Source organism: Hipposideros armiger, unplaced genomic scaffold (assembly GCF_001890085.2).
Source record: "Hipposideros armiger isolate ML-2016 unplaced genomic scaffold, ASM189008v1 scaffold_796, whole genome shotgun sequence".
Taxonomy (NCBI): Eukaryota; Metazoa; Chordata; class Mammalia; order Chiroptera; family Hipposideridae; genus Hipposideros; species Hipposideros armiger.
The window spans coordinates 796,621-818,948 of NW_017732146.1; the positions used below are offsets into that span (position 1 = coordinate 796,621).

The following is a 22,328-nucleotide window of genomic DNA, read 5'->3' on the forward strand; positions in this document are numbered from 1 at the left end:
CCTCAACACATGGATATGGGGGCCATGCAGTGAAGTGAACTTTCATCTAAAATCTCTATGCTCGAGCATCAAGATAAATTTTGTCTTACACAAAGTTTGAGGTCCTTGAGCAATTCAAGGGCAGGACTTTATGAGCTCCCTTTGAAAATGAGAAGTATCTCTTTCCAGCTGAGTCACCCATGCCAGTGGAATGAGCAAACTGTAATACCTCCTTAAAGATGAACAAAGGTCCTTTTCTTTTGGTCAGTGCCAAGGCCTTCAAATTCAATTGCAATTTGTTATAAAGCTCAGAGATAATGTATATTTCTAAGAGTGCATTAGTAACTTGTGATAAACCCACACCAAAGTGAACAGAGGTAATCTTCCTTCCTTTTTTCAAAGATTTCATGCTAAGTGACTGTGCTTAGCAAACTGACTAGGTCAGATACTGTGCGTACTGTGATGTCTGGATAAGTGGTTAATGCTCAGTTTGTGAGGGAGAGAAAAGAATACATTTGTTTATTTGATTTTATGATAAAATTCAGACTTAATTTTGGTTGAACACATCTTTAAAAGTGGTCTTGTTTGAGTACATTGTGCAAAATGCAGAACTAGATACCATCAGAAATGCCCTGGGTTCTAAATAGTTGTGCCATAAACCTGATTGTCAAGGTACACCTCTAGAGAGGTGTGCTGCTCCTGCTTAAGGAGTGCAGGTGTGACTCACCTAGGACAGAGTGTTTTCCTTACAAGTTGTAACTCTAGTAACATTTGAAAAGTACCAAGGAGTCCCCTCTTTCAAGGGGACTTTAGAGTAGATCAATTTTTGAAGCAAAAAACCTTTAGCAATGCCATAATCACACCTGATTTATTTGAATAATTTTTATATTTGGTTTTCTTAAAGCATGGTGTGCTGAAACCAGTTATTTATCACAATAGTTGTTTTCAAATTTACCATCAATTGACTGTAGCCTTTAGCATGTTATTAAATTACTCACTCATTTTTCAAGATAGTTTCAGATCTAAAATGGGGGTGACCTGAAGGTGCTTTGAGCTTTGGCTCTGTGTTAGGGACATTATATACATACTCTCATCTAATCCTATCAACAGCCTCATAAGGTGTTCCTGACAACCTTCACTTTACAGGGGCAGGATCTAAGGTCTGAGAAATAAGTTAACTTGCTAAAGGACATACCTCTAGTAAGAGGCAGGATTGATATTTGAGCCTGCGTCTGTCTGACTCTGAAGCTAATGATTTTTACATCCCAGCTAATGGTTGGTGTTGCCAAGCCCTAAAATAATAGGGCATATTTAAGCACTTCATTGGCAAGTCCTGCTCACCAGAATCCTGGGTGCTAAAAAACATCCTGTTGGCCAGGAAGAATTAAAGTCACTCCAGAAGGCTCCTACCTCCTCGGATCCTTAAGGTAGCCTCAAAGCTGAGGGAATCTGAGTGAAGGAGTGTGGAAATGTCTGCCACCCAGCTGCAGGGGTCAGTTTCATGGCACGCCAATCCAGAAGTCCTGAGCAGGTCAGGAAGGCTGTGGGACATCGCTGTGAACATTGCTGTGTCGGCTTTCTCTGCGATTGGAAATACAGTCTTTTCAAAATGACTTCAAATTGCTTCAAATGGATAACTTCATTTAACCAGATATAATTAAATCTCCCAGAATGGGCCTGCCAGCTAAAGAGGCAACTGCCCCTCCCCAAATAAGATACCCAGATCTTAAATTTTGCTTCTCAAATGAGGAAGTAACTTTCTCTGGGAGTATTTACTTGTGAAATTAGAAAAGTAGTACATTTTTCATGTGTCTTGCTAGGGCAGGCAACAGGACATTGAGGAAGGCACTGCTGGACTGCTGGACCCAGCTCACCAAAGTTCTTGTTCACTTCTCTGCGATGAACAAGCTGAATAACCTCTCTGAACTTTGGTTCCCTCAACTGTGAAATGACGGCTAGGGCTGGATTATCTCTAATGGTCTTCATTAAAATTTTATGATCCAGATATCCTTATCTGATTCTTTCCCAGAGTCACTTGAAAAGTTTAATGAAAAGTCCTGGCCTCAAGATTCTTAAATAAAAGACACTCAGATATTGATAGAAATGTCAGTGGACCCGTAAGTTTTGGCAAATCCTTCTTACCCGCCCTTTAGGATCCAGTCCATCTTCCTATCTAGAAACCACAGTCTCCCTTAGAAGATGGAACAGTGAATAGAAAGCAAGGAGTACAGTGAGAAGGGTTGGGGTACGCTGAGCCAGGGAGAATCAGAGCTTGCAGACCCGGTCCCATACTGGAAGTGGGTATTAAGGAGAACTTTTATCCCTTTGTTACCAAGAGCTAAGAAAGTACTTCGTCCTGGATCACTATTGTCTGCCCATTTTCCCCTGTTTAATCTTTATGGCTTGGCAGAAGCCCTTGGTGGGTCTGGTGTCTCTTGAAATGACAACCCTGCCGTGACTGTGGGTTCAGAGGTACCACATGAGCAGTTTGCTTCATCAGCCATCGTGTCTTTCCTCCCAGTTAAGCCGTGAGAGGTCTCCTATTTAAGGAAGGAACAATAGTCATAAGCATTTGGGTTTAGAAATTCTCACCCCCTGCCTCCTTTCCATAATCACATTCCCTTTAAGGCAAACTCTAGGCATGTCTCAAAACTCCATTTCAAAATCCAGATTTACTGCTTAGTGTCCTGTTGAATTTATTTGGACATGAGAGAACCAAAATCATGTACCTTTTGATAGTTTTCATTCAAAGAACATTTTGGTCCATGAGACATAAAAAAATAAAAATTTAAAAATTTAAAAAATGACTGCTGTACCCAACTGTCACAGGCCATATTATTCAGCTCTGTCCGGAGAAAGACCTCAACCACTTAGGAACCCAGATGTCATTTCCCATCATGTTCTTTCACATTAAATGCTTCTAGCTGCTCTTTGGCACTTGGTCACTCCATAACTAAATATTGCTTTAGCACTCACTGTACAAAGAGTTTCCTGAAAGCAGCAGGGAGACTTGCTCGGGCCTTAACAATCAGGGCAGTGTTTCCATTGAGTGGTTCACTGCCCCAGTGCTGTGTCAGATGAAAGTGACCCAAGAGCCCCGTTCCACTTCTGAGCTTTCAGTTGTGACTTTTTCCTCATTTGGGAAAAGAAACGGGCTGTGATTTTGATGTGACTAGCAAAAGGCTTAGTTCTAGCATAAAATTAGACATCAAAATGTCTTCAAAGGAAAGCAAATTGCTTCCCAAAAGCAGAGGGGAAGAAATCTTGATGAGTACAAGAGAAGCATTAGAAAGGGTTAACCATGGACGTGGCCCATGAGAGCGGCTTTTTACGGTCAGACCCAGTTTTCATTATATTGTTGCTATGCAAGTAAATAAATGAGCTCACTGCTACACCCAAGCTGGGCAGAGAGAATTTATAGAGAATTAATAAATCCAGTGTAGGCAACATGTGGCTTTTCTCCTGGTCATAGACAAGCAACTAGTAATCTCGGATTTTTAAACAGACAAACTTCTATAACTTTGCAGTATCTGAAAATTGGATCCAAGTTCTCATGGGCAGGCAGTGATAGTAGTGATGTTTCTTTTCCTAGGGTTTTCTTTAAAGGGAAAGTTCACACAGTTCATGGGCTTGAAGACAAAGAGGTTATTATAAGATCTAATAAATACTGTGGTGGCTCTGTTAATGCTTTTTAAGGGCATTTAAGTGAAATGGTCCTTTCCAATAGGCTTTTTTAGAAATTTAAGTACTCTGTTAATGCATGAAATCCAGAGATAAAAATAAATAAAGTATAAAATTATAAGTAAAACAGGAGGGTTGGGGGGATTAGAGATAGACAGGAAGCAATCTAATTTGACTTTCCACATATGTCCACGTATGTCAAGAAAAATGCAAATAAATGACTGCCAATCAGCTTTGAATTCAGGCAATCTTCGGTACTGTTAATGGTGAGGTTATAAATCTGTACTGTAATCATTTTGCCACAGTGGCACTTTTTAACTTCTCATCAATTTCTCATTATATTTCCTGAGCACCACCTGGGTTGCCTAGTCCTTCACTAGGCCTTGGGGCAGAACACCAGGAGCTGGTTACACGCATTCATGCTCGGCTAGATTCATGGGTGAGCGCCATTGGTCTGTTATCAAGGTGTTATCCAGGTATCACAAGTAAAGGATTGTGTACTTCAAGTCATGCCTAATGTTTCTTTGGACTATAGAGACTTAGACCTAGAGAATTAAATCATGGGACACAGAAACTAGAAGAACGGTTACAAAACACTCCTCCTTACCCTTCTAAGTTGAATTTCTTATATTTTTTTAAATTTTGTTAAAATTATTTAAAAATTATGTTTTTGTGATTTTGTAATTTTTATACATGCATACAGACATCAAATGTAGAACTATGACTAATAATAATAATAATAATAATAATAATAATAATAATAATAAAACACTAGACTAGGACCAGTGCTGCTGATACTCCCCATCCCATCCCGGTCTCTCATCCACTCCTCTCAATTCTTTCTAATAGTAGAATGTTTCTGCTTCCTTTTTACTGTCTTTGTTCTTATTTGGGGTTGCTAGTAGCATGGAAGGAGGGAAGGAGGGAAGGAGTCAAAACAGGAATGAGTGTTGGAGAGAGAGATGAGAAGTTGTGATAAGTAGATGGGCGGTACGACTGGCATCAGAAAAAAGCACAGCAGACCGTGGCAGGACCTGAGACTCTATTAGTCAGCTTTTGCAGGATTCTTGTGGGGCAAGGAGGGAAGGAGGGTCTGCCTTCATGAATGGCACAACCTGCTCCCTTCCCACGTCCCTCAGTGCTGCACAACACTGGCCGCATGTAATAGAGAGGCTGACGTTCTAACCTCAGGACCTTCGCTGCTGCTGTGCCTTAACCCCAGGCCCCCACCAGCTCTGCTTTAAGGAGAAGAAGTGGATGCCCAAGGAAAGCAGCCCTCAAGTAGACTTGCTGAGACCGTGGTACAAGTGATACCATGTGAGCAGAAGTTGTCTTGTGAGAAATTATTTTGCTTCTAGACATTGCAGATGAGTATGAGTCCTACTTCTTGGTGAGATCCTCTTAACAAACCCAGCTTTTGATCTTCCACTGAAAAGACCTTGTCTGGAGAGAAATTCAATAAAGTGTCCTGGGTTTGGAGCCTCATCATCTTTCTATTGGATAAATATCTTTATCTCTAAGCCTTATAAAGCATGTTCTCCCCTGGGGTTTTTCACTGGAGTGTCTTGGGCTGTTATAGTGATAATTGTGACAATGGCAACACTGATATGACCAGAGTAAAATAGTAACCCAAGTAAATCTACTGATGGTTATCATGGGACAAAGTCTCTTGCCATTTACTGCTTTGATGGAAAATCCCCACCTTGTAGACCTCACTAGGAACACTATGCATTTGTGAAGATTAATTTCTATCTGACTTAAATCTAAGAACGATCAAATTTTGTTTACTCCCATAGTTTAATCATGAAACATTTTGAAATAAACAGCCTTGAGATCTGTGACCACTAAGACAAACAACATCCTCATCATATTAGGAAGAAAGCAAGAATAAGTTGTCTTATTTCCGCTGTCTTGTCTCCTACATTCCTGGTTAACTTTGAATGTGTGTTGTTGGACACTATATTTTTTAAATATTTGTAGAAATCATTTAAAGAAATCCTATAAAGATGTTCTCTACTTCCAGAGAGGATTTTATGTCCTGCTGCCAGCCTCACACATTATTCTAGTTTCAGGCTTTGAGATGTTCTTGCCAACCCTGATGACTTAAAACCCAGCCTCAGCCTGTGCAATGGTGGGTTCACTTCCAGTTAGTCCTTACCTTTGTATGCAGCCCTTAGGATCCCAACCCAAAGTGGGGCATGGTTATCAGGGTCCCTACCTTGGTGAGCCGCTTAGAATCCAGTGTTCCCCTTCACCCAGAGAAGCTATAAAAAAAACACAATGTAGCTTCTGAGACACCAGCCTCAAATAAGCAAATTCCCCTAGGGAGCAAGCAACCTCAAAATTTGGGCTTATCTCTATGAACTCCTGCTCCACTTCCAAATTTTGACCTGGTACTCCTTCACTATCTTTTAACAGTTTGAAGCTATTAAGAAGATTTTAAATATTTATTGCTCATTTTCTTAAGATGTATTAATAGGATGATTGATCTGAATTACCTATTCCACAATTTAAGTCCAAAAGTAAAATATGTAAACCTAGGTAACAATTATAATAAAAATAGCTAAGGCTTAAGGGTTTACTCTATGCTGAGTACTTTATGTGCTTGATCTCATTTAATACTCATAATATCCTATAAGTATTATTATTGCCATTTTACTAATAAGGAAACAGACTTAGAATGGACAAATACCTTGGTCATGTTCTCACAGCTAGTAAGTAGTAAAGCCAGACTTTAGACCCAGTCCTGCCTGAGTCCAGCTGCTGTTCTCAATCACTCCCTTCATCAGACCTCATCCTTTCAATGAGCTAAAGATCCACAGTGGCCATGGCCTCTGGTACACAGCGTCCTATGACACGGGCCTGTCACCTGGTCTCAGAACTAGAGAAAGTCTGACTCCTGTTACTTTCTATTGTATTTTCCTTCTCATGTTAAGGTAAAAACCAGAGTCTGTTTTGATTTCTTTTTACAAAATTCCCCCGTATGTTTCTGGCTTGTGGCTGAGAAGAACACAGGTGTTAGTGTCACATACAGGCTCTAAATTGGGGAAAAGGAAACCATCTAGCAGCCCTACTAGGGATTCCAATAGTGGTTTGCACCAAATAGCTGTGCAGGTGATAATTCTTCTGTGGGTTCTGATTTCTAAGCTCTATCTAACAGTCACTCTGCTTTCTTGGTTCCCGCAATTACCCAACGCTACCCTGCATGGCTGATAAGACACAGTTCTGCCCCTTATCCCATGGGTCCCACTCAAACTAGAGCTAACTTTCTTGGAAGCCAACCTTATCCTATATAGGCAGACTTTGTTTAGTATCCTCTCTAGTTCCACATCATCTGGCTTAAGAAATGCCTTGAGTTTTCCTCTAGTTTGTTAATATATCCAGTCAATACATTTATCAAAGCCCTACCTATTTAAGAAACTGTTCTAGGCTCTGCTGTTTATATACAAATGAAGAAGAAATGGTCTCTGCCTCCACAATGCTAAGAGATGAGATGCTCTGAAACAGTCAAATGGTAAGTGATAAGAACCGTTAGGGATATATGGATAACATGCCCAGGGAGGGCCAATGAGGGAGATGTTGCATCTGTCTGGGAAAGGCTTCATGGGAGAGAGGCACTCAGCTTAGCCTTAAAAATCGAATAAACTTTGAGTTTGAGGAAAAGAAGAGCCTCTTAGGCAATGACACAACATGACTGAAGGCGCAGAGGCATAAGGCAGGTCCTATATTAAAAAACAGAGTAGCTCAGTCTTGCCGATGCTTGGAATCGGTGAAGAGTTCTCGGGCCCTGCCCTCAGAGGCTTTCAAAGTGCTGAAGGAAGAGGGCAGAAGTACACACATGAAGGAAAAGGCCGGAACCCTGGGGACCAGAGACATGTTTAGTTTGGCCAAGATGCCGTGGAAATATTTCAGCCAATTTTAAAAATCAGTTCACATCAAAATCCATATTTCTGGTTTCTCCTGAACCTTTGAAAGATCTGGCGCCACAGTGTGCATTTTTTCAGGATGGCAGTTGGCTGGAACTGTAGAAAGGCTGCCTCCTTCCAGTAGGGTGTGAGTTCTGTCTGCCCTAACACAGAGCCCAGGCTGGATTCTCCCTTCGCCCTACCTGCCCAGCCCCGCAGGCACCTAAGTGGCAGGCTCCAGGTGCAAGCCTAGCCAAACCAAATGAGGAGACGTGAACGACAGACCCCAAGGGCCTCTCTGCCTGCTCACTGATTCCCACATTGCTTGGTTTTCAGGGTTCACTAGCCTCTTCTTTAAAATTTCAGCATGCACAGCTCTCAAAATTATAAGATGTGGATGTATTTAAGGCGTTTCTGAAAACATCTCATGCTGCCCAGGATCTGAGGCTCAAAATGATGTAAATCAAACACATCAAAGTGTGGGGCGGGGCGGTTCATGTCTGTTTGCTTGTTGTTATGCAAGCCGATTCATTAGAGACCTAACATAACCCTGTCTCTGGACTTTTGATCCTATCCTGCCAAGGCCTAGCCTTGTAGATTCATTAAAGGAACTCTTCCTGTTCTAAGGGTCTACAGTCGGCCCTTCTTCTCTGCCTCATAGCTCTTCTCAAGGTGTTTGCCTTCAGACTTCTCCATTAGTTGACAAGAATGATACTAACATCTAAAGTTGGATTCCTCGCTGGGTCAGAACACCCACGTTTGGAAAAGGCAGCTCCTCTTCCAGAGTAATCAGGAAAGTATTTGCAGGAGCCCCAGGAATAGAGCTCCAGGAATCCTACAATGTGGCCCGCTTTGTGGCAACACTAATGAACTAAGAGGTCAGTTTGGTCATTTCTAAGGCTAAGCCCTTGTAACGATAAATAAATATACAGAATGTAAAGGAATACAGAAAAGAAAAACAAACGAAGGAGTAAAGGAAATGAGAAACCTAACTTGATTTCATTGAGAAAATAAGTTTTGAAATGCCCTTTGTGGAGCAATTCCATCAATTCCTTGCCGTGCAATTGCCCAGGAGAATTCTTCCAGAACTTATGTTCTGTCAGCTAGACCTTGGTGTTCCTCGCAGGCCGCGGTTCAGTAATTCTGGAATAGTAGAAAGGTTTTTGTGTACTCTATCAAGCAGGAAGAAAAGGCCTGATGTACCACAAAACTGGATACTTTCTAAGGTACAGAACACTCAGCACTTTCCTCCAAGGAGAGAACACACAATTGGCATGAAAATGACCCAGGCAATGGATTGAGGAGGAGCGTATCCAAAAGTAGATTTCCAGCTCCACGTTCTTTCCGGCATCACAAAGTGGATTGTTGTATGCCCTGATGTGTCTGACCAGATGCAAAACGCTGGTCTCATCTACATGCCATTTGTGAACCAAAGTGAATTAGATGGTAACATCGGGAATCCTGGAATTGGGGGAGGTTGTATGTTGTTGGCTTTTCCCCCTTGTGGTTTTCACCATCTGCTCCTTTTAATGCATAAACAAGGAAAATGACTGGTTTGGAATGCAAAGTTTTTAAAAACCAGATGACCACAGGCATCCTCTAAATGAGAAAGAAAGAACAAGTTGGGGTTCTGTGACATTTGTCAGGAAGTGAGATGTTAAATACCGGGAAGCATTAACGCTCTCTGCCAGGGAAGAGCCACAAGGAAAAGGCCTTGTCCGTGACCCCGACTTCCTGAGGTCATACCATATGTTTACATTTCACCAAGGGTGATTTTCAGATACCAACAGCACCCAGCCTTCCTTCCTTTTTAAACTAAAGATGAAGCCATTCAGCTGGTCTTTAGCATAACCAGCCTTGGTTTTCCATTAACATTATTGCTAACTTGGCAACCGTGGACAGAATCCACTCTTAGAAACTTTTAGAATGAACAAAAGCTGCGTTGTGAGCAGGTTCTATTATAAAGCCAAAATAGAGAGCTATAAATAGAAGAGCTGATGAGATAGACTAAGAGAAGGTAATTCATTTATCTCCTGGATAATGGTAAAAAAAAAAAAAGAAAAGAAAAAATTATATAAGGGCATTAGGAACACAGAGTGTATTTCTTGAGCAAAGGGCATCCTGCTTTAAAAAAAAAAAAGTTTGCCAGGCACAATACAGTGGCCACTCATTAAAATGGTTCTGTATGCTCTGTGCCAACAAATCTTAAAGCAACAGATTCCTTTTTTAAACTGGAGGCAGTGGAGAGATTTGATGGGGTGGTGGCTGCATACTAATCTCTTTTATCTTTTTTGTAAGAAACAATCAGCCACAAGCACCAGGGATGTAAAATCAACTTGAACTTGGGCATTTTAAAGCCCCCAGAGAGAAGGACATTGATGCATTTGGCAGAGTTCCACCCATTTCAGCATAAGACATGAACATTTTTCACATAGTTTTGTAGGCAGCCTGACACCAGACTTTTTCAGTAGAGAAAGGATAAAAGATGACAGTCCCTTAGGGAACAATCAACTCTTCCAAATTTGCAAGATCTGTTCTCAAAAATGTCATGGGCAATACTGAGGTGGGTATTGTTAGTCATTCAGGGAGAGGGCTTAGGCAGAAACAAGACCCTGGTAATTTAGAAGCCCTTGAAGGATTAAATATATTTCAAAATGAGTTTAAGTTCAAATAATTTCTCTACTCGTGCTTAAGACACCATGGAGTATGTAGATGGGGAAACATGAGCTTGTCAGGGGCGAACTGTTTCATTGACATTGGTTCCAGATGCCAGAGTTGTGATGAGTGTATTTGACTTCTGACATCCCTTGGATGTGGGTACTGTCTGGAATGTTTGCTTCCCTGGTGGAAATGAGAAAATGATTAGAGACCTGAACTCCGCTCCTAGTGGCTCCCTGACTCGGTGTTTTATTTGTTTCCTAAGTTAAATTGAAAGCTCCTGGAGGCTTCTAAGGGCAGCCCTGTGTGAGCATTAGCTTCATAAAAGTACTCTAGTGACCTATGGAATTTTAGTTATCATCATAATAATGTTAGATGAAGAGGCGTCCTGGAGAAGGTATGAGAGGAATTTTAAGTGGCTGAACAATATTTGCGCATTCATTCTACAAATAGTTTCAGAGCCTTATTATTTTTTCTTTTCATTATGCTGTTCTTTTGATGTTCCAAGGGATGATCTAGGACATTCATAATTTAAAAGTGATTCTCCCTTAAAATACATTTTGGGAATTAAGACTTTATCTGTCTAGCTTTTAGATGCTTTTGTTTCCATAAGGAAGGGGGATAGAGATATTTCAAGGACTTCTTCACTGGGATTCAAGAGGCATTTAAAAGTTTACTGACCTGGTGACCTGGTGTCCTCTTATCTCCTTCCTCTTCTCCCTTCCTTATTTCTTTGGGTCTCTTTCTTTCTCTCTCTTTCTCTTTCTTTCTTTCTTTCTTTCTTTCTTTCTTTCTTTCTTTCTTTCTTTCTTTCTTTTCTTTTCTTTTCTTTTTTTCTTTTAATGGGGGAGAGATGAGGGAGGCGTGTCTGATGAGGAGGCTAGGAGGTTCACTCAGGACTTAGGCTTGGAATTTGACCCCTCTGTGTCTTCTTGCCCACAGGTGATAACCCCAGTGAGGACAGGCCATGGCTATGTGTACGAGCACCCATCCAGATACCAAAAGGACATCTACGATACCCCTCCTTCCCATACCACCCACGGGGTACGTACCCGGACCATAGTCACCAGGGGATAGGAACGCTTCGTTCCTATCCTTCAGGCGTTCCTTCAGGGCTACAGAGGAAAGGAAAATTACAAATTATGTATATTTCATATAAAGTTTGATTTAGGTTGTCTATCCAAGAGCCATTTTAGCCAACGTTATTTAAATTATGTTTTCTGGATTTTCTTTATCAGGAAATCCTAGGCTTTCATCTGACAAAGCTTTTGTTGTTCATCACTTAATCATTTTATTTCAGGAAGTATGTAATTTCAACTACAGTTTAAAGTACAGACATATAGATATTTCACTTAAGATCATTTTTATAGTCAATCTAAGTCAAAGAATATGAAATTTAAAAAGAAAAATTTCATCAGCTCCATATTACATAGAATGCTGTCAAAAAGTAAGGGTATATACATAAGCTGGTAAATAAATACATAATTAAAAGCCTAGTAGCATAAAAAAATGACAAATATAAGACATTTCTATTCCGGGTAACTCAGGTGTCTCTCTTCAGGTATATGACATCCCCCCATCATCGGTGAAAGGCCCTATGTTTTCAGTTCCAGTGGGAGAAATAAAACCTCAAGGGGTCTATGATATCCCTCCTACTAAAGGGGTAAGTGAGCTCCTACACAAAAGCAAAAAAGGTGTTTCTGTGTGTGTGTGTGTGTGTGTGTGTGTGCTGGGATAAAACAGGAAGGGCAAACCAAAGGGGAAAAACTAGTTTTCATGAGAGAGTAAAGGAATGGGAGGGAAGGCGAGAGGGAGGAAGGAAAGGCAATAATTAAAGATAACTCTAGGGATGCCATATTTGGGGGGCCCCACTTAAAAAAAATGAGGTAGTCAATAAGGAGAGCCAATAAGAAGGCAAAATCATTCATTTAGTTTGGCAAGCAACTGATATATCTCATATATATAAGGTGTTACAGCTTAGTCCATATATATGGGTTAATGCATTTGATTTGCTCTGTTACTCTCAAGGGGAGGCCTGCACAAGAAGTGTGCAGTTATCCTTATTTTATAGATAACAGAAGTGTGTCTTAGAATGTTTAAGTGACTTATTCAGCATTACACAGCTGGTAGATCCAGGGAGAGAACTCAGGTCTTCTGACATTTAGTCTGTTGTGTTCATGTAAAATCTGCCTCTCAGCCTGGATCCGAGGAGGTCAAATACCCAGGAGGTGGTCAGAATCGTGGGGCTGCGACCCAGGGAGAGCAACTCAGTCAACAGGCAGCTTTGAGGCCAGAGGAAGGATGAGCTTATCAAAGGATGAAGGGAGTAGGAACAGAGCAGAGCCTTGGAAATACCTTCCATTAGTGGGTGCGGGTAAAAGAAGAGGTGCCAGCCAGCAAGACTGAGAATCCAGCCTTCATTTTAATGTACTGTTGTTTCCTCATCTTCATAGGAGCCAACTGAACAAATACTAGCTTCTGTTTGTATTTACTTTTCAGATATATTCCATTCCACCCTCTGCTTGCCAAGATGAAGCAGGGCTCAGGGAAAAGGAGTATGACTTCCCCCCTCCAATGAGACAAGCTGGAAGGCCAGACATCAGACCCAATGGCGTGTATGACATTCCCCCAGCCAGCACCAAGCCCGTGGGGAAGGATCCTCACATGAAATACAACTGTGATGCTCCAGGAGCTGCTGAACTGGCGACACGAAGACATCAAAGCATTTCCCTGAAATACCCACCCCCACCGCTGGGACCATCAGTGAGCCCTCAGAATGATGCCTACGATGTCCCACGAGGGGTTCAGTTTCTGGAACCACCAGCAGAAAGCAGTGAGAAAGCAAACCCTGAAGAAAGAGACGGTGTTTACGACGTCCCTCTGCACAACCCAGTAGACGCCAAAGGCTCTCAGGATGTGGTAGATGGGATTAACCGATTATCTTTCTCCAGCACAGGCAGCACCAGGAGTAACATGTCCACATCTTCCACCACCTCAAAGGAATCTTCACTCTCAACTTCCCCATCTCAGGACAAAAGACTCTTACTGGATCCGGACACAGCCATCGAGAGACTGCATCGGCTCCAGCAGACCCTGGAGATAGGCGTCTCCAGCCTAATGGCACTGGTCACCACAGACTGGCGATGTTATGGATACATGGAACGACACATCAATGAGATACGCACCGCGGTGGATAAGGTGGAGCTGTTCCTGAGAGACTACCTCCATTTTGCCAAGGGCGCCGTCGCAAATGCTTCCTGCCTCCCAGAACTCACTCTCCACAACAAAATGAAGCGGGAACTCCAAAGAGTAGAAGACTCCCACCAGATTCTGAGCCAAACCAGCCATGACTTAAATGAATGCAGCTGGTCCCTGAATATCCTGGCCATCAACAAGCCCCAAAACAAGTGTGATGATCTGGATCGGTTTGTGATGGTGGCAAAGACGGTGCCCGATGATGCAAAACAGCTCACCACAACCATCAACACCAATGCAGAGACCCTCTTCAGACCAGGCCCCAGCAGCTTGCATGTGAAGAATGGACCCGAGAGCATCATGAACTCCACTGAGTACCCACATGCTGGATCCCAGATGCAGTTGTTGCATCCTGGGGACCACAAGGTCCAGGCCCTCAACAAGCCATTGCCCCCAAGCCTGGGCAAGGACCAGCCCCCTGACTGTAGCAGCAGCGATGGCTCTGAAAGGAGCTGGATGGATGATTATGACTATGTTCACCTACAGGTAAAGAAACCAAACTCATAAAGCACCTACATTCACATTCAGGGAGACCAGGACTAAGACCCGTAAAGCTGGTAGGCTGGACTACCAGAGGAGAGGACATAATTAATGGTAATCCAAGTGGTTCACTAAGTGGAGGCAATGTACAGGAGAAAGACCACTGGCCTGAGAGTCCAGAGTCCTCGGCCTTGAGTCCTTTCTCTGATACTAATTGTGTGACCAGCTTAAGTAACCGCCCTGGGCCTTAATTTCCTCATTTGCCAAATGAATGGAGCACAGGGTTGTAGTAGATCACACTGATAAGCCTCAGGCAAGCAGGAAGGGACTCCCCAAGTAGCGCAGTGGGCCCTTGGGTAATCATACCAGCTCCACTTCTATTCGCGTTTTATGATATAGTTCCACAATATTTTATTGAGAAAGTGGCGAGGGGGAGTTTCACTGTTAGGAGAAAAAATTTGAAAGCCTCTGCACCAGAGAATTTCTAAGGTCCCATCAGCGCTAGTGTGTGTGTGTATGTGTGTGTGTGTGTGTGTGTGTGTGTGTGTGTGTGTGTGTGTGTGTGTGATTACTTACAGAAAACTTAACCTCTGACTTAACCTTGAAGGCCACAGGGCATTTGCCAATTGACCTAGAATTTAACCTGCATATGGGAAATTGGCAGTCATAGTCTGCCTCCTACAGGTTGACCTGAAATCCTGACAGCTTGCCCTTTCATTTTGGGGCACACAACAACATTCTACCAAGATCCATTATTTAGAATTTCACACTATCTTATACTTCCATTCTTTTCATTTGACTAAGAGCCACAGATTATCCTAAAAACTATTTAACTAAAATTTCCTTGAAAGCAAGAGACTGGGGAAGGAAGCACTGAGCCACACTATGGGGAGAGAGTCAATGGAGGCATTAAACAGTCACCTGACTGGTTGTCCAACTCTGCATATTGGGAAATACTACTATGATGTAGAGCTATAGAAGAAAGAAGAAACTAGAAGTGCAATGTGGACCACATTTAGACGTGAGTTAGGAGGTGTATGGGTTTGCATATAATCCATTAAAAAAGAACTGTGAGAAACAGTACTGGTTAAGGAGGTTTGAAGGGGATCATGGATAGCTCTCCAAAAACGGTGAAGTGGAGCACAGAGTATGGCACCCACCATGGAAAGGGGTTTTAGTTTGCAGCCCTAACCTACGCAGTGACTCTGAGTCTGGCCAAGAAGCAGGCCATCGCTGTCTGGGAGTCAGAGGGCCTAATTGGGCATGCGGGAAATTGCAACTGCAGTGGAAAATGAAAGCGTATTTACACATTTGTCAATGAAATTGTTAGCATAAGTGAATCACAGCGGTGATGTAATGTTTTCTTTATGTTGAAAAATAATAGGGTAAAGAGGAGTTTGAGAGGCAACAGAAAGAGCTGTTGGAAAAAGAAAATATCATCAAACAGAACAAGATGCAGCTGGAACATCATCAGGTAAGTTCAATCAGAACAAAAACCACCTGGTATTGAAAAGATTTCCTGCTTTATAAGAAAGGTATAACTTCAAAAGATCATGATTTTGATCCTTCCAGCACACTTTGGTATAAATAAGCTCCAAGGCATATAATAGAGTGTAAGAACAAAGAGAAGGTTTATGGTTTTAGTAATCCAGCTGGTGTACCTGGATTACATCCAAACAGCAATTTTTTCTGGGCTAAGCCTGTACATCTAACACATTAAAACTATTTGGGTTCAGGCTGTTGATCTCCACGAGCAAGACCCACCCAAGCTAGCCCAAGCAAACAGGTTATATAGTAATACTATAGGTGGGAAATTCTAGAACAGAAAATGAAGGTATAGCGAAGTCCAATGAGAACTAGGACTACAAATTCTTTCTCCTTCTTGTACCTCCTTTGTTTCTCTCTAAATCTGTTTCCTTCTCCTCTATTTTATGGTAGTTTCCTCTGCTTATCTACTCATTTGGGACTGCTATAACTTTATGAACTCATTAATAACTATTTAAAGCCCTTTCTATAGACAGCTTTTCATTTCAGCCTCTTCAGCGCATAGTCAATTCCTTCTGTGTTTCATCGAATTCCTAAAAAATTCCTAGCTACCTACCTATCTATCTCTCCTCTACAACATAAGCCTATGGCTCAGCTGTTCTTGGTCCAACATAAAGGGGGGAGGGTAGGATCCAATGTTTTCAAAATATATCCAAGTCTATTCACTAAGGGCATTGGGCAGGGCAGATTCATTTAAATGTTGAGCTTGGCTGGGGCAGATAATGATGGGTATTGCTAGGACAATGGCAGAAAAATAAAGAGAAATGAATTGAGGATTTATAAGCCTTTTTTTTTAGATGAAATAAAATGGCATGGAGGGACATGAAATGGCACACTACCCTCAGGAAACCAGAGTTCTACTCCATACTTTCTAACCAACCGTGTGTCCTTACGCAAGTCACTTAACCTCCCTAAACTTCAGTTAATTCTCTATAAAATGAGAAAATCCCTCAACCCTCTATCTAATGAGATGATATATTTATAAACACATTTGCAAAAGCATAAGCTAAATATCTTGAACCATCACCCTGTCTCTGTTTATGTTTGCTTTAGCATTTGACCAAGCAAAACCGCAGGGCTTTCGGTAACTTATTGAAACCATAGTAAGTCCTAAGAAAAAAACAGATTCTCCAGAAAAATAAAGCTCACTGTGCATTTCTTGGGGAAGACCCTGGGTAAGGTTATCCCTGCTATGACTCAGCCCTACCTCAATATGGAAGATTGAGCCCTAAACTTAGGTCACAGATAGTCCTTACCTGCAAAAGAGAGTCTCTCTGGAGACTAGGTGGAATAGTTGAAAGTTATTATTATCATTTAATGTAAGGTGAGGAGAGAAGGAAAAAAGCTAACATTCATTGAGTCTGACTCTGTGATGTCCTTTTCTTTCAACAACTCTGTGGAGCTGTTATGCACGATTAGCATTCACACTTCCTTAGAGATGTTCTTTTTGTATACATATATTTATATGCAGTAGTCTTCCCTGTAGTCCTGAATAATAACTTACAAATCCAGACAGAAAGAGTAAGAGAAATACAAAAGGGTCATGGATTGTCATTAAACTAAACATCTTAAAGGGATAGAGTCAAGGTTTTCCTCCAGAAGGAGCAAATTGTCAGTACAGCAAAACTTTGGATTGCGAGTAACTTGGTTTGTGAGTGTTCCACAAGATGAGCAAACATTTCTAATACATTATTAACATGGTAAACAAGCAATGTCTTGCAATACGAGTAGTTTGTTTTCGGAACGAATTATGCTCGCAAACCAAGGTATTACTGTAATTTACTTGACAAAAAGATCCTTACATTTGGTTTTCCCTTGCCACCACTCAACATTGAATACACATTTACATGGAACCTACAATATGCCAAACACCATTCTAAGCACTTTGTAAACATTAACTCATTTAACCTTCATAATGGTGCAGGAAACTGAGCTGGGTTTAAACTCTATGTTGCCTTCCAGCCTGAGGGCAGAGGAAGCCAATCTTCTAATGATAGAAAGTCAGCTGGAGGATTTCTTAGGCATCATCTTTCTAACCTCTACATTTTACAATTTAGGAAAACAAGACTACATGACAAAGGCCTCACATCTAAAAAGCACCAGACACTTATTAGGGATTAAAATCCCTGTCTTTTAACTCCAAGCCCTGTTTAATTTCCATTACAGCACGCTGCCTTACCCTTAATAAAATGTGCTTTTCTTCCTTGCAGCTAAGTCAGTTCCAGTTGTTGGAACAAGAAATTACAAAGCCGGTGGAGAACGACATCTCAAAGTGGAAGCCCTCGCAGAACCTGCCAACCGCAAACAGCAGTGTGGGTGCTCAGGATAGGCAGCTGCTTTGCTTCTACTATGACCAGTGTGAGACCCATTTCATTTCCCTTCTCAATGCCATTGACGCTCTCTTCAGTTGCGTCAGCTCAGCCCAGCCCCCGCGGATGTTTGTGGCCCACAGCAAATTTGTCATTCTAAGCGCACACAAACTGGTATTCATTGGAGACACGCTGACAAGGCAGGTTGCTGCCCAGGACATTTGCAACAAGGTGATGAACTCTAGCAACCAGCTCTGTGAACAGCTAAAGACTATAGTTATGGCAACTAAGATGGCTGCCCTCCATTACCCCAGCACGACTGCCTTACAAGAAATGGTACACCAAGTGACAGACCTGTCCAAAAACGCGCAGTTATTCAAGCGCTCTTTGCTAGAGATGGCAACGTTCTGAGGAGGAAAAGGGGACTGAGTGGAAAACTGGAAATGCTATCTGGTTTTTGTAAATGTATCTATTTTTGTAGATATTTTATATGAAAATGAAATATTTTAACATTTATGGGTTAGACAACATTCAGAAATTCAGGGAGCTAGAGGGAATTTTGTTTGTTTGTTTTCCTGTGTGGTCCTTATGTATACACATAAGCATCTAAGACATAAACTATACAGAAACTTGTCCACATGCGTGTGTGCTTATATATTCATGTTTGTTTGTTGATGTTTGTTTGATACATTCCATTAAAAAACATGAATTAAGAAGCACCTTAGTAAGCATCTCCTAATGCTGCCTTTTGTTGTTGTTGTTGTTGGAAGAATACATACCAGCTGGTTGTATTATTGCTCTACATATATTAGTGATTTATTCTGAGTCTGTCACTTCCATGTCTGGGAAGCATTGTATATTTGCAAATGTTCATCTCCCAAAAAAATGAGGCATGGTATGGCTTGTCCTTGTTCAGGAACCCCTTTCAAAATTGACTGTTTTGGGCACAGTATGGCAAAATATATCACTTCTGGTTAAGAAAACCCTCTCAGAGAAAAAGTTTCAGAAAGTATATGCTAATCCAAGCTCTGATACTTTAGGTGCTGGAGAGAGAAGAGACAGACACATGTGTTTAGAAGCCATGTCCCCAGCCAAGATTGGGTTCTTTCAATACCGAGAGGACATAGTAATAAAAGGAGAGCATGTGTTTCCCAGGGTTATTTTGTGGTCTGTATTTTTGAGTGATTTGGCCATGAGTTTTCCCAAATGATGTCTTTAGGCTTGCAAAAACCATGTTATTTGCAGCAGGAATTCATAAAGACACATCAGACTATAATTATGCACACAAAGAAGGATGATTCCACCTACTGGTTATATGTAGAGGCCTTTCTGACTCTCAGCATTCACTTAGGTGCTACTACCCGCTTTGCCTGAGGGGAACTGGCCAGTTCCATGGTCACCTGAATTTTCAAGCCAGCAGATCTTTCACCCTCTTTAAAACATGCATAGGCAGACCTGACACTTAGAGTAGCTCTACGGAGCCCATCTAATCTTTACAACTCTGCCTGGCTGACAACCCTGTGTATTCAGCCGGACCATCATCTCACCACTCATCACAACATCGGTTTCGTAGCCTGTGCCCTCGCACCTGGTGGTACTAGCAAAGCGCAGACACATCATAAGCCATCAGCTTCATTATAGGGCAAACAAAACACTTCCTACCTGGTGAGAAAATGTATTCACATATTACCAAGTCACAAAGCATGTTATCGATGGTCTTTCAGTCCAGTCTCCTTTAACGGTTTTATTCCAGCCTATTTGAAAATGTTTTTATTTGCAATTTATACTTTGACTGAGTTCAGCTTGCTTATTTTAAACAAATTAAATCACTGGAACAGAAAAAGATTTAAAGATAAGAATGCTCAATCTCAGTATGAAAAAAAATAATAATAAATCAGTGAAAGTCATAGAAGGTGCTTTTTAAAGCAACTGCTATTGTAGTTCTCAAAGTCTTGCTCTGCCAGAAGATTAAAATTGTTATATGACAAGTAAATGTGTGGGGGATGAAGGGGATTGCTGAAAATCAACAGCACTTGAAGAAGTTTAAAAGTGTGTCCTTGTAGATTTCATTGTAAATGTGTATTTCTTAGGAGATGACAGACTTGTTCTAAGCTAAGTGATAACATTTCATGTTTTCAAGACGAAAATGTTCAGTCTGTATTACTCTCTTTGCCATCTTGTATGTAGAGATTATTTTAAATCATTAAATTTTTTAGATCTATGGTTTCATAGCCACTGGGTTTTCTTTTCTATATTTCTCTCTTTACCACAGAATTAAATGTAGTTATTTGGGCACTCCTAATATAGTAAGTCATTTTATCAATACTATAGATCTGGATTTTTTAGGAAAATTGAGAGTTGTTTAATTTTTCATTTTGTGTCACTTCAGAGTGTATTTGCATTTGAAGAAAATCCTGGAATCTGTGAATGTTACCAAATCCAAATATCTGGAACAAGGCTTCTCTTTACCAGAAGGCCTGTACATTTAAGTGATGGCTAGGATGATTTCTGCTATAATATGGATGCTACCATTTATGTGGTTTTAGAATCAAAGGGAATTGTTCCATTCATTCTGGACTAGACATAATTAAATAATTAAAAAACAACTATATTTGATGAAAATAAGAGATTCATAATCACATAAATTATTTTTAATGCTTGGCCTGCTCTTTCACTCAGGTGTCCTACTGAGATTTATAGATAAAGTATTTGAATATACCTTGTGTCAGTTGCCCACATCTATAAACGTTAATTGATTTTCAACGAAAGTGTCAAGTCATTTCAATGGAGAACGGAAAGTTTTTTGAAAACATGATGCTGGAACAGCTAGATCTCTCCATGAAAAACAATGAATATTTATTTACCTTACATCCTACACAAAAATGAACTCAAATGAATAAAAAACCTAAATGCAAAACTTAAGACTCTAATACTTCTAAAAGAAAATAAAGGAGAAAAATCTTTGTCATCTAGGTAGACAAAGATTCCATAGATACAACACAACAAATCATAAGAGACAAAAATCGATAAATTAGACTTCATCAAAATTAAACGCTTTTACTCTTCTAAGGAGATCATTAAGAAAACAAAAAGTCACAGACAGGGAGAAAATATTTCCACTATGTACAGCTCTCAAGGGTCTGTATCAGAATAAGATGACAACTAAATTTTTTTTAACTGAGCAAAAATTTTGAACAGAAACTTCAAAAGAAGACCTAAATGAACAATAAATAAATGAAATATAAACACACCAAATAGAATCACTAAAATGAAACAGATAAGATAGACCAACTACTGATAAGAAAGGGGAGAAATGGAGCGCTCATACCTGCTGGTGAGAATAGAATACTGTACAAACACTTTGAAAAACTGATTGGCATGTTCTTAAAAAATTAAATCAAGGCCTACCGTGTGACCCAGCAAATCCTCTTCTAGGTATGTACCCAACAGAAATAAAAGTATATGTCCATACCAAGACGTATAAAAATGTTTATAGCAGCTCTATTTGTAATAGACAAAAGCTAGAAACAACTCAAGTGTCCATCTATGTGAATGAATAAAACCATTGTGGTATATCCACCCAATGGAATACTACACAGAAATAAAAAGGAACCAAAAAATTGAAACAAAAATAACATGAATGATTTTCAAAACCAGTATGGTGTATAAAGAAGGTAGGCAAAAACAGCACATACAGCACATACGCGGGCTAGCCGAGTGGCACGTTAGTTAAGAGTTGGCTTGGGGCGCCAGCTCTGAGCAACAGGGCCCCGGTTTGGATCCCACATGAGGGCCAGTGACGCTGCGCCTTCTACAGCTAAGATGGTGAATAACAGCTCGACCTGGAGCTGGGCTGTCGTGAGTCGCTGGCGACAGTGGCGTAGGCTGCAGTGGAGCTGCAGTGGGCTACTGTTAAGCTACCGTGAGCAGCTGGCAGCTGGCATGAGCTGCCAAGAGCCGCCGTGAGCGGCCCTCCAGTGGCCGGCAACCAATCTGCCTCACCCAGGAAAAGCGCAATGATGATACCAACATGGGTCAGTGAAGTGACGTCCTCCACAACTAGACTGAAGAACAAAAGGACAGCAACTTGTCTGTTCCCCTTACCCGATTGCCCAACGCTGTTTCCCTCCCCCAATTCCCCAATAAAAATAAAATAAAAATAAAAAGAGTATATATGGTATGTACACCATTCATGCAAAATTCTATAAAATGCAAGGCACAATAACAGAAAGCAGATCAGTGATTGCCTGGGAATAGATAGGACTGGTTCAAAGAACAGATTATAAAGGGTTCAGGGAAACTTTTGGAAATGATGAAAATGCTCATCGTCTTGATTGTAGTGTTAACTTTACAGGTATATGCATGTCAAAACTCATCAAATTGTATGCTTGAAATACATACAGTTTATTCTTTGTCAATTATGATTTTTCATTTAAAGGAAATGGTCTAAACACTCCAATTAAAAGTCAGAGACTCTCAGACTGGATTTCTTTTTTCTTAAAGCAAGGCTAAACTA

At 40.9% G+C, this 22,328-nt stretch overlaps 1 protein-coding gene across 3 annotated transcripts in view; it reads left to right on the forward strand.

The window, feature by feature from the left end:
* The window catches only part of NEDD9 (neural precursor cell expressed, developmentally down-regulated 9), a 196,374-nt gene extending 176,338 nt beyond the window's left edge, over nucleotides 1-20,036 (forward strand). For all 3 annotated transcript variants that reach the window (XM_019628479.1, XM_019628480.1, XM_019628478.1), the window contains 5 exons: nucleotides 11,166-11,267; nucleotides 11,785-11,886; nucleotides 12,723-13,964; nucleotides 15,343-15,432; nucleotides 17,714-20,036. In XM_019628479.1, the coding sequence (XP_019484024.1) occupies nucleotides 11,166-11,267; nucleotides 11,785-11,886; nucleotides 12,723-13,964; nucleotides 15,343-15,432; nucleotides 17,714-18,223 (2,046 nt within the window). In that variant the 3' untranslated portion in view covers nucleotides 18,224-20,036. The remainder of the gene's footprint in view (nucleotides 1-11,165; nucleotides 11,268-11,784; nucleotides 11,887-12,722; nucleotides 13,965-15,342; nucleotides 15,433-17,713) is intronic.
* Nucleotides 20,037-22,328: the final 2,292 nt, after the last annotated feature.